The sequence below is a fragment of the Staurois parvus genome, unplaced genomic scaffold (genome assembly GCF_062004578.1).
Source record: "Staurois parvus isolate SC_StPar_1 unplaced genomic scaffold, SC_StPar_1.0 ptg000772l, whole genome shotgun sequence".
NCBI classification, from domain to species: Eukaryota; Metazoa; Chordata; class Amphibia; order Anura; family Ranidae; genus Staurois; species Staurois parvus.
The window spans coordinates 916,565-934,261 of record NW_028318568.1 but is presented as its reverse complement, the minus strand read 5'-3'; the positions used below and the strand labels follow the sequence as shown (position 1 = coordinate 934,261).

General features: G+C 40.3%; 1 protein-coding gene across 1 annotated transcript in view; it reads right to left on the bottom strand.

Annotated features, from left to right (window-relative positions):
* Positions 1 to 17,697, bottom strand: part of ADCY2 (adenylate cyclase 2) — a 685,338-nt gene that overhangs the window by 224,745 nt on the left and 442,896 nt on the right. Inside the window, exon 16 of the mRNA XM_089654517.1 lies at positions 9,194 to 9,331. Within this exon, the coding sequence (XP_089510643.1) occupies positions 9,194 to 9,331 (138 nt within the window). The remainder of the gene's footprint in view (positions 1 to 9,193; positions 9,332 to 17,697) is intronic.

The following is a 17,697-nucleotide window of genomic DNA, read 5'->3' as shown; positions in this document are numbered from 1 at the left end:
GATAATTTTATTACAGTAAACTCATTTTGCAGGGGTTTTACACCTTACATTCTACTAAAAGCAGAGGCGTAGCAATGTTTCTTCACAACTCATTTCCCTTTGATGTTCAACATGTTCATCATGACCCTGAGAGCAGATTTAACATTATTAAAGGCACCCTTTCAGGTTGTGAACTCACGATAGCCAATGTTTATGCACCAAATTCAGCACAAGCATCCTTCTTTTCCCATTTCTTTAAAGTTTTTGATACGTTTCTGTCCTCTCATTTATTGGTGGGAGGTGACTTTAATTTGGTAGCTAATCCCCTCCTAGACAGAAGTTCGTCTTCACCTTCCCGAAATCCATCACCAAAAAACTAGAAACATTTCAACTGGTAGACTCCTGGAGGGAACACAATGTAGGACAAAGGGATTATTCATTTTACTCCCACCCACATGACTCTTATGCTAGGCTGGATTATATCTATTGCTCCCCCATTCTGCTGGCCAACTCAAAGAAGGCTTGCATACATTTATGTCCTTAGTCGGATCATAATATAGTGGCACTGTCTATCACCTTCATAGGTCTAGCACCTACTCCCTACTCCTGGCGACTAAACGATTCTATGCTTACAGATGTTAACTCCCATCAAGAAGTAGTTACTTCTATCCAAGAATACTTTCAACTGAACACAACTCCGCTACTTTGTGGGTGGCCCAGAAGGCAGTCCTGCGAGGCTGCCTTATCTCCATGGCGTCATTTAGGAATAGGGAGCGTTGGAAACAAATTCAGAATCTTACCCAAGAATTAGAAACACATTATAGAACTCATGTTGGCAATCCATCTCTCCTGAAAAAAACAATGAGAACGCAAAAACATCTAGAATTGAATACTTTACTATCCCAGAAAACTGAAAAGGCTTTACGCTGGTCTAAGGCCTCTTTTTTATTACATAGCAACTCAGCGTCTACTATGTTCACACGGAAAATTAACCATTCTATACGGCCCCCACATATCTGTAAGTTACAAACTAAAAACGGTAACATCTCCTCTTTACCTGGGTACTGGGTATTTTTTTAAAATTTTATTCCACCCTATTAGCTCCCCCACAAACGACTTCCACTCCCCCAGACGGCTCATGGCTTGATTCTCTACCCCTCCCTGTTCTCATACCCTCTCAGATATCCTCCCTCAATGCCCCATGTACCTTGGAGGAAATAACCCGTGCGATTAGCGCACTGCGAACTTCCACAGCACCGGGCCCAGATGGGATCATGGCTAGTTATTATAAACATTTTGCTCCTTTTTTGATGTCATTGTTCAATGATATTTTGCAGGGCGGCAAGTTTCCTGAGAAGACGCTGTTGGCTAATTTGCATCCATATCGGTTCTCACTCTAAATTTTACCAAATCAGTTGTCATGCCTATTAATGTCACCGATTCCCTGAGTGCATCTCTCCACAGCTCTTTCCCATTTCCTTGGGCCACAGACCGGATCTCATACTTACAGTGCAGGAAGTAAGTATTTGATCCCCTGCTGATTTTGAATGTTTGCCCACTCAAAAAGAAATGATCAGCCTAAAAATCGAATGGTAGGTTTATTGTAACACTGAGAGACAGAATTGCAACAAAAAATTCAAACAAATGCATGTCTAACAAATTATGCACTGATTTGTATGTTCATGAGGGAAATAAGTATTTGATCCCCTATCATTCAGCAGGATTTCTGGCTATCAGGTGTATTTCATACAGGTAACAAGCTGAGATTAGAAGCATTCTCTCTTAAAGGGAGTGCTGCTAATCTCATTTTGTTACCTGTATAAAAGACCCCTGTCCACAGGAACAATCAAACAATCAGATTCCAAACTCCCCACCATGGCAAAGACCAAAGAGCTGTCCAAGGATGTCAGGGACAAGATTGTAGATCTACACAAGGCTGGACTGGGCTACAAAACTATCACCAAGCAGCTTGGTGAGAAGTTGACAACAGTTGGTGCAATCATTTGCAAATGGAAGAAACACAAAACAACATCAGTCACCATGCAAAATCTCACCTTGTGGTGTGTCAATGATCATGAGAACAGTGATGAATCATCCCAGAACTACACATGAGGATCTTGTCAATGATCTCCAGGCAGCTGGGACCACAGAAATCAAGAAAACAATTGGTAACACACTACGCCGACAAGGATTGAAATCCTGCAGTGCCCACAAGGTCCCTCTGCTCAAGAAAGCACGTCCACGCCCATCTGAGGTTTGCCACTGAACATCTGAATGATGCAGAGGAGGACTAGTTGAAAGTTTTGTGGTCAGATGAGGCCAAAATCGAGTTCTTTGGCATCAACTCAACTCGCCGTGTTTGGAGGAGGAGGAATGCTGCCTATGACCCCAATCACACCATCCCAACTGTGAAACATGGTGGTGGAAACATTCTGCTTTGAGGGTGTTTTTCTGCTAAGGGGACAGGACAACTGCACTGCATCAAAGGGACGATGGACAGGGCAATCAAATCTTGGGTGAGAACCTTCTTCCCTCACCAGGGCATTGAAAATAGGTCGTGGATGGGTGTTCCAGCATAACAATGACCCAAAACACACGGCCAAGGCAAGAAAAGCAGTGGCTCAAGAAGAAGCACATTAAAGTCCTGAAGTGGCCTAGCCAGTCTCTAGACCTTAATCCGATTGAAAATCTGTGGAAGGAGCTGAAAATTTGAGTTGCCAAATGTCAGCTACCAAACCTTAATGACTTGGATAGGATCTGCCAAGAGGAGTGGGCCAAAATCCCTCCTGAGATGTGTGCAAACCTGGTGGCAAACTACAGGAAACATCTTTGTGATTGCCAACAAGGGATTTGCCACCAAGTACTAAGTCATGTTTTGCGAAGGGGATCAAATACTTATTCCCTCATGAACATGCAAATCAGTGCATAATTTGTTAGATATGCATTTCTTTAGAATTTGTTGTTACTATTCTGTCTATCAGTGTTACAATACACCTACCATTTGATTTTTAGACTGATCATTTCTTTGTGAGTGAGCAAACATTATTTCCTTCACTGTAGGTATCTATCTTACTCCCAGCTACTCGAAACTATTTGCAGTTAATTACCCACCATGTGTGTCATGCCTCTCCACTTTGTTAAAGATCTGGCATGGATACCCTATGTCATTTGTGGGCAGAATCACGGCAGTGAAAATGAATGTTTTGCTGAACTTACTTTACTTATTCTGAGCATTCCCAATCTCGGTCTTGAAAACATTTCTAGATCGTTTTCAATGGATGATTAATAATTTTATTTGGCGTAACAAATGTCCTCATTTTACTTCATCAGTCATATACCAGTCGCAATGGGCGGGTGGCCTCGGACTCCCCAATTTCTGTCGGCCCGCTTTGCACAACTATCGCAATCGGCGACTATTAACGCTCAGGTCTCTTGGATCAGATTTGAATCTCAATCAATACGTCCATTCTACCAGGTATATTATGGACAAAAATTCCCCCTCGCTCGTTGTTGACCCATAATTCCATTGTTGCCCACTCACTGATGCTTTGGTCCCGTTATAAACTTAAATTAAATCTTGTCTCCTCTTTCTCACCAGGTTCATCATTTTTTGGAGACCCAAATTTTATCACAGCATTCTCGTCTCCACAGGCATTCTATTGGTGGTATGATCAATCATTTATCAGATTATCGGATTTTCAAAGAAGAGGGTCTTATATCACTTTTGAGATGTTACACACACTTTTCGATATCCCACTCCGTGAATACTTTCGTTATCGGCAGATAAGACATTTTTTCAGTTCACATTTTGGTCTGACACCTTTGTCCCCGATTACATATTTCGAACATATTATCCGTGACTCTCCTAGGGGTAGGGGTCTTATTTCAGATTTGTATCGCCTTTTTTCGGTAACTATTCATTATTCATTATTGGCTACACAATATTGAACCATATTTCATATTATTTCATTATATCTGACATCATTATATCAATAAAATAATACTCACTAAAAAAGTGCAAAGAAATAGTGCACTGGGGAAAGCCAGAGTGATACAATGACAATAATGAATGGGGCCTATTTGTTGTGAAAAGATAGAAAACAATAAGGGGCTATTGAAAAAAATGAATGGTGTTCTAAACCTAATATGATTTATAGTGGAATTCAAATACACCACAAAAATCAAAGTACAGTATATTAAAGATAAAACGTGGGGAGACATAGGACATTATTACAAATTGAAACAAAATGGATCTATTTGTTACATGCCTTACAGTATCCAGGACTCAATGATTCCAATAGTTATAAACCATTTTTTTAAACTTGCCCTGGATCAAACTGCTTTGGCCGATCACGATGGACAGGGCTCATATCCAATTGTGACCTTATGTTGTAGGAAGTGTACCTCCCTGGGGTCCGATATGGGGCTCATTCTGAATGGTGGCAGTCGATGGCAACCGTACGGACATGTAGGGCATATGTGGTTTATTCTGGGGGGGTGCTGTCCCCCAGTGTTACCCAACGCCTGATTTTGGAGATTCTGCCAAGACATGGTGTTTCCTCACTCCAACTTTCATATTCTCCCAGAGAATAGGGTGGGGACACACATCTCTCGACATCTATATGGGTGTGTACCAGATGGCGATTTGAGCCTGTTTACCCCCTAGTGGCCTCCTTATAACTATCTCTCTTTAAACTGCTAGGTGGTGCTGTGCGTGGCTTAGATCTATGTTACCTTCCAATGCTCATTGGGTAGGCTTGGAGCCTCCCATTTAGCAGTCAACTTAGGGTATCTTTCCTGTGGTTGGTGGTGATTTGAGGACGGATGATAACCCGGTGCGCATGCGTGGGCTTCTATAATATGTATGCGTCCGGACATGATATCAGACGCCAGCCGGGTAGAGGGGCTATAAGAGCTGAGCAGTCAGCGGCCAGCTTGCTGTAGTCTTAGAGGACCCATAGATACACACATGGACCTTTCCATATGTAAGTGCTTGACCAGTTGCAAGCCAAACTTTTAAATGTATTTTCTTATTTAATTAGAGGGCTTAGTATTTATGTATGTGGTCTAATTTTTTTCAATTTACAGAACTCAAGCGGGTCTGTTTATGGTGAACGTGTGATTTTGTTTTGAGGGCAAAAGGTATTCAATCCATTTTTTTAGGTGTTATTTTGAGAATCAATAATAATGTTTACAGTAATTGATCCCTTTTTTGCCATAAGCAATCTTTATCTTTAATATACTGTACTTTGATTTTTGTGGAGTATTTGAACTCTACTACAAATCATATTAGGTTTAGAACACATTTGTTCCAATAGCCCCTTATTGTTTTCTATCTTATTACATTATTTCATTATTGTCATCGTATCACTCTGTCTCCCCCCCAGTACTCTCTGGTCACTATATCCCTTCTGCGGTTTGCCTTGTGCTGCTGTGGATCTGCCCAGGTGGACCCTATGGTTTTTCTCCTATAATTCCAAGTGGTCAAGTCCCTGGCAATCTGGGTCTGAGGTGTGTGTGGACATGGCAAATTGGGTAGTAGGGGAGGTTTGTCCCCCCTGTCTGTATGCATGTATGCATCATTATTGTTGATGGATATTTTCTTTTTTGTATCTCTATTAGTACCCTATGCACATGTTTTCTTCCTAAAGAAGCCAAGTTGGAAAAACAAGTAGAAGAACATGTGTATGAGGATTTCAGTTCAAATCATCAAACGACACATACTGGATATACATTATGGAATTACACTATTTATTTTGTAGATTTTTTTATGTATTGTAAAAATTAATTGTATTATTGTAATCAATGTTTAGCATTGGCGTGTAATGTATGCACCTAAAAAATCCCTCTCCTATTGTTTCAATTATCCTTATATGCTATAAAGCTTACCTGTAGGTAAAATGAATATCTCTTAAATGTTCACCATTTAGAAGATATTCTACGGAGCAGCAGCTGGTGACAATACCAGCGAATGTGCTCGGAACAAACAGCATACCTGTGCTGTTCCTTCATAGCCGAAAACCCCTGTGCACATGCACTGGAGTGATGTCATCAGCGGCTTGGCCATCCAAGCAGCTGCAGCACGGGAATTTGGAAGGAACCCCGGGTGAAGATGGAAGCCTTCTGCAGTGGTGACAGTGCACTACTGGAGGGCTTTGTTCGAAGGTAAGTCTTTGCCTACTGTATGTACAGTATACTAGCACATTATGATATTACCTTGCAGCAAGAAACTGTTTTTTTCTTCTGCAAATGAGTTTACTACCACTTTAACTTACATCTCCCACCCGTACATAAATTAAAAAGGAGCTCCACTCGAAAGGGGAAGTTCCGCTTTAAGGACTGGTCCCCCGCTCCCCGTTAAGGATTGGCACCTTTGGGAAGCGGGTACCCAAAATTGACAGGCATCCACAACCAATTCCGTTACCGATTGCCTAGGTGATCGGAAGTGGATGTTGTCCTCCCCTCTTGTCACATGCCCGTAGTTTTCTGGGGCATGTGACAGGTCCCAGAAGACTACAGGACTATTCACAAAGTGTAGTGCTATTTGCGCATGAAGTTGCAAGCTGTCATAGCTGGGTGCCCACACTGAGGATGCAGGTTCCAGGAACACAGGGCAGCCAGTGAAATGGGGGGGGGGGGCACTGAGGGATCGAGGGACAGGTAAGTGTCCATTTTTTAAAAGTCAGCAGCTGAAGTTTTTGTAGCTGCTTACTTTTATTTTATTTTTTTTATTTTCGCTGGAACTCTATTTTAATGTTTCCCTCAGAAATAGAGAAGTGTCTAAAAAAGGACTAAAAGCCATGCAACTCATCTGTAAAACTTGTTCTTCATTCTATGAAAAAGTGACCCATATTTTTCGAGATGCAATGTGCTTATGCTTTTCCTCAAAAATGTGGTATATTTATAATATATATATATTGTGGGAACTCGCTTCAAAGTGGTAGAGCTTTTCATTTAAAGCACACAGCGACTCGCTTCTTTTAATGGCCTTTTTGCCCAATTTTATTTAAACAAATGTCCCATAACATAAAGCTTCCCATGCAGGGGTATCCACCATCAAACAAAACAACGATTCAGCCTCCTGGCTTATACTCAGATATACAATCTTCCACTGGCCTTCCTCTTCAGGCTTATGTCTGACTCCTGCAGACTTCTTCAAGAATTATGGCTCTTGCACACAGCTGGCCACTAGCACATAGCTACTACCAAGCAGCTCCTTGCCGCTTTTGGCTTCCACCTCTTCTTGGTGGAGCCCTCCTGACTCCTATCTGCCGGGGTGGAGCCCAGATCTCTGATCCTGACTCTCTGAAAAGGCCTGCACACACCTGTGCAATCAGTCTCCTGGCCATTCCCAAAACCTGGTCCCAGGATTGGAGATTTCATCCCTCCCAGATCTCTTTGAAATCTCCAGGCTCCAGATCCCAAAACAGACCTTACAAACAAAGGAGGAAAGTGAAAAGCCACTTTCCTCTGTATCAAACACTTAGCCTGGAGCCCCTCAACCTGCCTTGTTGAGAATCCTGGGTGACAGATTGCCACACTGTCACAATATATATATATATAAAAATATATATAGAACAATATAAGGTCTGGGATTAAAAATACAGTTTCAGTCTTTGCAGATGACACCAAGCTTTGCAGTGGAATAACGTCCTTACAGGATGGCTCCAATTTACAAGCTGACCTCAATGCACTGTTTAATTGGGCAATTCTGTGGCAAATGAGATTTAATGGTGATAAATGTAAAGTTACACACTTGGGGGCTAAGAATATGCATGCATCATACATACTGGGGAAGTACAACTGGGGGAATCAATGGTGGAGAAGGATTCTGGTAGATCACAAGCTTAATAATGGCATGCAATGCCAAGCTGCGGTTTCTAAAGCGAGCAAAATCCTCTTTTGTATTAAAAGAGTTATAGACTCCAGAGAGAGAGATATATAATTTCACCCCTGTACAAATCATTAGTTAAACCTCATCTGGAATATGCAGTTCACTTTTGGGCACCAATTCACAAAAAGAACATTGGAGGACTGGAGAAAGTACAAAGAAGGGCAACCAAACTGATAAAGAGGCATGGAGTAGCTCAGCTACTGTATGAGGAAAGATTAAAGGAATTGAATGTATTCTCTCTTGAGAAAAGATTAAGGGGGGATATGATCAACATGTATAAATACATCAGTGGTTCATATAGTGAACTTGATGTGGAGTTGTTCACCCTTAAGTTACCACAGAGGACAAGGGGGCACTCTATGTCTGGAGGAAAAGAGATTTAATCTTGAAATATGGAAAGGTTTCTTCACAGTAAGAGCAGTGAAAATGTGGAATAGACTCTCTCAAGAGTTGGTTCTGGCCAGCTCAGTGGATTGCTTTAAAAACCTTGAGGTCATTGCAGAGGACAAGGGGGCACTTTGGAGGAAAAGAAATTTAATCTCCAAACACAAAGGTTTCTTCACAGTAAGAGCTGTGAAATAGACTCCCTCAAGGCCTGGAATCTTTCCTAGAAACACAGAATATAACTGGTTACTAACAATTATAGGTACAGTTGATCCAGGGAATATCCAATTGCCTCTCGAGGGATCAGGAAGGAATTTTTTCCCCTGCAGGAGCAAATTGGATCATGCCTTGCTGGGATTTTTGCCCTCATCTGGATCAACTGTGGGTATATGATTAGAACGTATTTATTTTTTTTAAATGTTGTCTATGATCTCTGGTCCTTGACCAGGTACTTATCCTACTCTTCTCCAGTCCATGATCAGATTCCACACATTTCCAACATTCAATGGCCACCTGTCTCTGCTTTTTACTACGTGCCATCATCTGTTTGTGCTCTGCCTCATCTACACAGCCCCACTTCCTTTTGGTCTTCAGCTTCTGCTCTGCCTCTTCTTTCTTCACTTCCAGTCCTTCATAAGCTCCTGCTCTGTAGCTTTTCTTATGGTTAGCTGCTGATCCTCCCTCCTAGCACTGAATAGCTCCCACTCTCCCTCCCAAAGAAATCCTTTTGCTTCTTCTGCCTCTCCCTGGACTGTGCACATCAGATACAAATGAGACAACAAATATGAATAAATAATACTTGTTCTTAGTCTGTCTGGGGAATAATGCATTTCATTGTATTATAAATCATTCAGAAGCCCACGATCTGTTCACCATGAATTAACCTGTTAAGAGATAGTTACACATATAAAGGCTAATCCTGCTGATCAGACTTACCATATTAAGAATTGCCATACTTAAGATGATCGTTGTAGAAGTCATAATAAGGAAAATTCGCAGCCATGGTCTACTGAGAACTAATCCTGATGATTTAAGTATCCATAGAAATAATGAATATGTTTTTTTACTACACTGCTGTAAAAGAAAAATATAGACATGTAATATGTTACAAGTTATAATGTTAATGTGTTTGCCACAAACTGCAAAACTGATTTTTAAAACAATTATATTACCTGATCATAAAGATATAAACTAATAAAATCTTTTCCATTAAAACTAATATAAATAGAGTAAACAAATGAAAAAGAAAACAGCATGTAAAATAATGCATATTTGAAAAGTTCTGGAACTGCATACCACTTCCAATGGGTAAAATCAACTTTATTATTAAACAATAGCACAGACACTCCACCCAGAATACAAAATTTCTAAGCACCAATATGGGGAAAAACATACAAACTATATTGCCAAAAGTATTGGGACGCGTGCCTTTATACGCACATGAACTTTAATGGTATCCCAGTCTTAGTCCGTAGGGTTCAATATTGAGTTGGCCCACCCTTTGCAACTATAACAGCTTCAATGTTTCAGGAAAGGCTGTCCACAAAGTTTAGGAGTGTGTCTATGGTAATGTTTGACCATTCTTCCACAAAAAAAAATTGTGCTACTAATGATCACCACACTGTATATTCAAATATGGCCATATGTATAAAAACCCACATAAATATATAAATAGTAAATATACTGACCCAACAGTCTTGCCTGTAAGATATAGTAGAATACTGTATATGTATCCGAAAAATAATAGGTATAGGCCGTGCATTCATGAGTGTGTACATACTGAGAAAACATCCATCATGGCTGACTGGAACACAAGCTAGGGGCTGCTGCGGGCCGGAAGCGTGACCTTCATTGACTTCCGGGGTATCATAGGAGGCGGTGTAGTGGGAATAAATGTAGGTCATATAAACATATCATATGAATCTGCAGGAGGTTCATGCCATCTAAATAATTGACAGTATGTTCTTTAGTATTAATATTGAACACCTTTAGGTTTAATGTAGAAAAGAAACTTCTGAATAACTATAGATGTATTGACCAAGGTGGATATATTTAAGTGATCTGTAGGCAGATGAAAGACATGGGGGTCAGGACTGAATTAGAAGAAGAGTCAGAGTGGTTAGAAAGCAGCTGTGCATCTGGAGAAATCAGTGGCATCAGATTCTGTATGAATGGGCAGACTGCTGGCATCATCACAAACAGCAACTTTTCCACTCCCAGGAACCAGTGCATTTTAGGCTATAACAGTGGCCTTAGGCATAAAGTCATAATTATACAAGAATAGCTTGGTAAAGAAGAGTGCCCCATGATATCTCATAGCAACTATGACCATGTAACCTGCCAGAGTTCGAGCAGTTTTTCAAATTAAAATTAGACAAAATCATAGTTTCCAAATATATAAAGCTAACAGAGACCATTCCACAGACACTTCAATTGATTTCAAAGATCCATTTACTTAATATCGACTTGAAGGGGATGCATACTTATAAAGTCAGCTATTTTGTGACTTTTCATTAATTAAATAATGGAATTGAAATTAATTTAAATAATGTATTTAAAGATATGATTTCACTTTTAAAATTCCAAGGTGCTAAATACTTTTAAAGGCACTGTATACAAACTATTAAATTTGATCCAATAAACTACAATTACGTCACCCTTCCAGGTTCTAGGGATGGGTTGGGGTTTTGTATCCCTCATTAGACTTCAAGAAAAGGATTTTATGGCAAGTACAAAAATATTTTTTTTTCTTTATCACTTATTGAGGGACTCAAGAAATCAGTAATTCTTTAGCAATCAAGTCATCCAAACGAGGGGTGGGTTACAGCCTTTAAGAAGTTTTCTTGCATATGTGGAGATCGTACAACAAATGAGTATTTGAAGGAATCAACACAAGTAATAAGGCTAGACAAAAAGCAAAAACAAAGTAAAGAACTAACCAAGCATCCACAAAAAAGAGGTGGAACAACACACTACCTCAACAAGAGAAAATGATATAAGCAACTTATTTAGTCAACAAGAAAGACATTTTTGCTGGGCCAAGTCACAGAGGAAAAAACATATTCCAAATGGAAAGTGCAAAATAGACAAGCCATGTCAGAATGCATAGGTCTAGCATAGGTAACCCTTGAGTTCAGGGAAAGGAAGTTTGGACAAACATAGCATGTCTCAAGGAAAGACAGGTCGATCAACAGAGAAGGCTTAGGCTGAACACTCTCAACCCTTGACTTCTGAGAAAGGGAGGTCCACAATAAGAATTGATGTTATCTGATAAGGGTACCAGTCTTGTAAGAAATAGTCATTGATGTGAGGTCCCTCAAAAAATAAAATGTTAATGAATAGAGATGAAAGACCATTAAGCTGAAGAAAAATTGAAGGGTACTAACCCGAAATACTCTTGAGGGAAAGGGTAGGGTGATCAACAACTGCATAAATATGGGGTAGGCAGGAATAAGGGTATGCCATTGCCCAAACTTGTGTACAGGAACACCAGAAGCAGAAAGATGGGTAGGAATCATTCTAACCAACACCCATAGGTGTTTATGGGTGTGATAGCCACACTGCATCCTGCCTAACCACTTACCAACTATAAGATTCTAAGAATCCTCCAATAGTCAGTAGCCCTGTGAAACTCCATGAAGAGCTGAATCCTTTTATTGAGGAGCGAGGGATATAAATCCTAATACCAGTACTAGGAACATTTGCGTGATAGACAATAGGAGGATGAAAGGAATCCAAGGATTCTTCCTAAGAAGACTGTAGCTCTACCACAGAAATAGAACCATACTTACCAGATTCCAGACCTACACTATGTACCCAAGAGGAAATCTCCAGAACGGTACCAATGTGCCCTGTCTGTCTACCATTCAGGGGAGTACAGGACCCTCAAACAATAGATACTTCCTTCCTTTTGAGTGCTGAATCCTCAAGCTTAAATGTGGGAATGTGGTAATACCTTGACTCTGGAAAAGGCAGTTCGATCACAAATACCACGTTCAGCTCTGTTTAGTGGGTCATCAGATCTGTCACAAGGGGATTTCCCAAACTTTTTTGAAGAAGGCCCTGCAGTATCCAGGTGAAGTCCAGTGGAGGTCAGGTTAGAGAAGTGACCAACAGAAGGATCCCCTGATGCCCAGCCAGGAACCAGCAAAAAGGCCCTGGGATTTCTTGGTCCAAAAAGACCTTCTTGGTATTCGGGCCAAATTTCTGTAAAACAATGAGACATTACCAGCACTCTGTTGCAAATATGTACACTCATTTATTAGTGCAATTTCACATTGTAATCAAATAAGCCAGTCTTTCAGAGCCATACAGGGTCTTTTCCTCTAGGCGAGAAAGTGAGGAAAGGTCTTGCATACTCATGAATCCAAGCAGCTAGTTCTGATGAGGGTCTTAGGTGGCTGGAGATGAAAAACTTATTGTAGACAGGCAGTGGAATGAAACTGGATGCACAAGATATTTCAGAAGCAGGAACAGCAGGCGGAGTACTACTTCTTTTATGCTGAATGATGGGCAAAAAGCATTGAGCTTTAACTTTTATCACTGTGAAATCAGCGGATGATGAGAAAAATAAAAAGTGCACAACTGCACAACTGCACAACGGTGAGGTATCTCCTGGTGCTTCACCTGGACCAGCACACTTACTAAGTCAGTCTGCAGATATTGGGTCACACCAAAGGCTGTGCCATGACTCTGAACCCATATAGCACTCTGTCGCCAGCTAACACAGTGCACAATATTCTGGAAAGTGCTGTAATTCAGAACCCAGTGTCTGTAGATCACATCCCAGGCTAGCCCCACAGTCCAGCAGGATTCAGGTTAGACCTCCAAAGCTTTTAATGAGGATATGCAGATCTGTATAGCTGCTTTGCAGAGACTAGCTGAAGCATCGTTTTAGGAATATTGATTGAAGCCACCAAAGAAAAAACATCTATGGTGTCCCTAGTATCTTGATTGAAGAAGAATAAAGTGCAAAATAAAAACCACAAAAAAAGGCTAGCAAAAATATAGTTATAGTCTTTAACTATTTGCCGCCAGTTTACAGCACATTTACTGTGACCGGGCAGCAGCTGCAGGCTCAGCAATGTACATGTACATCGCCTCCGGCTTTCGAGTATGTCAGCAGGTTTCAAACAATGATTTTAAAAACCTGCTGATAGGCTGTGTCCACTCACAGCACAGAAGTCTGCGAAGAGTTCTTACACAGAACTCTGTGTACACAGAACAGCAATCTGGCTGTTTCTTCTCCTTGAAAAGCAGGGAGAAAGAACAACCAGTACGTACGTAAAAGCAACACACATTTTACTTGTTAGGCACACAGTTAACCCCCTTGATTGCCCCTTGATGTTAACCCCTTCCCAGCCATTGTCATTAGTACAGTGTATAATATTATATCTGATTACTGTATTGCTGTCACTAGCAACGTCAGTGTCAGTTAGTGTCCATCCCAAACAGTGCCAGTTATTGCCAGATTACCCACCGCACTATCACAGTCAAACTATAAATCGCTGATCACCAAGTAGAAGTATAGTGTCTATAGCTGCATAAATCCCAGTATATATACTACAATTTGCAGACACAATAACTTTTACACAAACCAATTAATATACACTTATTGGAATTTTTTAACCAAAGACATGTGGCAGAAAATTTTGTTTAGAAATTTGATTTTTTGATTCTTTTTAATTTTCAGTCTTTTTCCCTTTACATAATAAAAACATAAAACCCAGTGGTGATCAAATACCACCAAATGAAAGAAAGCTCTATTTATGTGAAAAAAAAATCCCTTCCGGGGGTGTAATGGTTAACAGCAGAGCAGAGGAAAAAGCTTCCAACCTCGAAACACACTAGCAAAAACATGACAGTTAGAGGCAGGGTTACTTAGTGGCTGGATACATTTTTTTTGTTTTTCAGTGTCTCAACTTCTTGTAGGTTTAAGGCTACGTTCACACTAGCCTTGTGTGCAGGCGGCAGAGAGGCGTTTGGGAAGCGTTTTTACCGCTTCCCAAACACCTCTGCCAACTCTGCACATTACAGCACATGGTGCTGTTCTAACAGGAGCGTTTGCGTTGCGTCGCGGCAAAACGGACGCCTCTGGTCGAGTCAGGAGGCTTTGAAGCCTCCTATTCTCGTCTATGGTGCCGCTCCGCAAACGCCCGGCCGGCGTTTGCGGTGCGGTTGCGACGCGGTTGCAGGGCGTTTGCGGAGCGGTAACACCACTCAAATGCATTATAGGCGTTTGTGGGGCGTTATTAACGCTCAGCAAACGCCTAGCAACCGCCGCTAAACCGCACATGCGGCGTTTGCGGAGCGTTTGCCGAGCGTTAAAAACGCTCCGCAAACACCGTACCAACGCTTGCTAAATGCTATAGGGGCGTTTGGCAAGCGTTGGCAAAACAGCCTAGTGTGAACGAGCCCTTAGTATAGCTCAACTGTTAAAGAATTACTGAATCTCTTTCCCTCAATGGATGATAAAGAAATAAATGTTTGGTATACACCATATCATGACAATTGCAATGTACCCAGCTTTACTCCTCTCCAGTTACAAGAGGGAAAAGATGCTGCAATTTCTGAATGTACGCAAAAGACACTTCTTCAATTCCAATATACAGTACATTATACAGTATGTGAAGTTGTTGTTGAAGCAATCATTTCATATGTGTACTATAAGTGGATACAATACTACTGAGGTCATATTACTACATGATTCAAAGTTTATATTATCTAATGATACAACCATTTGAAATCATTGTCTTGGAATCTCTGATTGTTCGAAAGACTAAGATGTATTACAAACAGCTTTGTTTTTCAGGCACTGTATAAGATTGTATAAGACTGCATATGTTACTCAAGAGGCTTGTTTAAACCTGTATGATATGAATTATATATTATATTAATTGTATTTTTCTATTTGATATACTGCATAAGTATTACATTTGTTCTGTGTACCCCTTTGAAATGAATACTACAATGGCAATTTATTGTCGATTGAAATATAGCTGAGATGTTGTAGGCAAGCATGATCCCCTTGATGTAGTGCCAAACTGAACACAAAACACAAAAAAATGCAAGAAAAATTTATTGGCATGTTGCCTCTATTAAAAATATTTAATGGCCTCGGTGACACCATCAGGGACAAATATGTCCTATCTGCATTGTCAAAAATATTAACTTATGCATCGTCTGAAGAAATTATTGCAACTCTTTGAAATGGGAATTATTTCAATTGGACTTATCTGGTATGTGGTGGGAGTGCTGATTTTTCAGCTGAAAAATAATGTAATAAATGGCTACTTAACATGGCAAACAGAATTACTTCCCCTTTATAACTCAGACAGCTAAAAGGAGTGGCTGAATAAGTGCTGTATGTGATGTAATGCAAGTATGTGCAGCTAGTGGGGCCACCATTAAAGAGAACCTGTTGCTACAGTCTGTACAAACTCACAGATACACTTTAAGCCTTTAAAATATTTTAGACAGTTGTAAGAGGGATAGGCTCAGTTGGCAGTAGCAGAAGTAAACTATGCCTAAGACAAGCACACCATGGGAAAATCCAAGCAGGCTTGTCCTGCAAACTTCAGTGCAGGAGGGATTTATACAGTAAATCAACAAAATTCATCTGAGCCACCAACAAAATATATATAAGTTCCTGATTACCCCTCAATGGGTTTGTCAAAACAAACAGACATATACAAATTTAGCAAAATTATTACAACAAAGCTTTAATCATCGTATCACATTCAATAAATCATGCCACATCAATCACAAAATACCCCTTATCCCCAAGCCCCCCCCCCCCTTAGAAAAAAAAAATCACACAAAACCCCCCCTCCTCTGCCCTCTTGGATCCCAGACCCCTTTCCTTCCAAGATCTTTTCCGGGTACTCGTATTCGCTACCTATACATAATACCCATGCCTTAATCAATTCTCAATCTCCTATGCTCAGTATGTCCATATACCTTGAACTCCACCCATTTACCCCAGGTGGCATTATATTTCTCTAACGAATCCTCTCCTATATACATTGTTTCTTCAGGAGAACGTACCTGGTCAATTTTCAAAACCCATTCTTTCAGCTTGGGGTTTTTTGTGTTCGCCAGAACCTGGGGATCAAGCTTTACCTGCATTTAATAAATGCGGTTTTAGAGACATCCTAGATTGTGCTATCAGATTATGAAATAGACATCTCCAGGGCTCAGACGATATATGCTCCCGTTATTTTATAGACTGCCTTGGCAATCTCCTCCCAAAAGGACTGTATCTTTGTACATTTCCACCACAGATGCGCAAAGGTTCCCAGCGAATTGCATCCCCTCCAACACAGGGGAGACATGTCCGCCCCAAACCTCCGCACCCTCAGTAGGATCATGTACCAGCTAGCAAAAAGCTCAAAACACATTTCTGTTGTCTTGGCATCAATTGATGAAAAACATGATCGTTTTAAAACTGTCTTCCTCTGATGTTCATTTAATTCGACCCCCAGGTCTTGCTCCCACTTCCCTAGGTAGGGCGGAAACACAGGTTCAGTTTCTTTCCCCAGTACATTGTAAATGTTTGAAATGCTATGCTGGATGCTAGCGGGGGAGCTAAACAACTTCTCTATTGACCTAAGACTTTTTTTTTCCCTTTAGTGGCCCTGGCAGTGTCTGTGCAAAGTGTTGTATTTGTGCATATCCATTTGTCTAATGGCATACTATCCCATTTTTGTTTTAATTCAACGAAAGTGCATAATCTCTCCCCTTTCATAACATCCTGCAACTGTATCACATCTTTTTTAACTCACCTAACAAATTATAAATAATACTCTATCCCTGGTTTGAAATAATTTGTATCTAACATTGAAATCAATTGTGAATTATACTCAAATTGATAGTGCCTACAGAGGCCATTCCATATCCTAAAAATTTTACTCATCAGTGCATTCAAAATAATTGCTAAATCTCGATACACTCATGGAATCCAAACCATCCTATGTAAGTCTACATTACTTTGTGCAAACTCTATCCCTACCCAATGTTTACCATTTAAAACTTACAATTAGTTATTTGAGTGATAGTAACCACCTAGTAATACATTTTAAAGTCAGGTACCACTAGCCCCCTCACCTTCTCCTTTGCCAGCAAAGCATAGGAGATCTTTGGTCACCTATGAACCCATATATATTTTACTACTATGGTTCTCAATTTTCTAAAATATATTCCTGAAGGAGAATGATTGGGAGCATTTTAAATGTATATGTTATCTTGGGCAAAATATAAATTTTTAATGTGTTTATTGTACCTAACCATGAGAGGGGTCTATATTCCAAATATTTTAAATTCTCTTTAATCATGTTAAGCAAAGGAATATAGTTTGCCTTATAAAAGGCGTTCAAAGATGTTGTTGGTTTAATTTCATGGTACCCTAATTCCTTTGTATGCCACACAAAAGAGAACTTGGG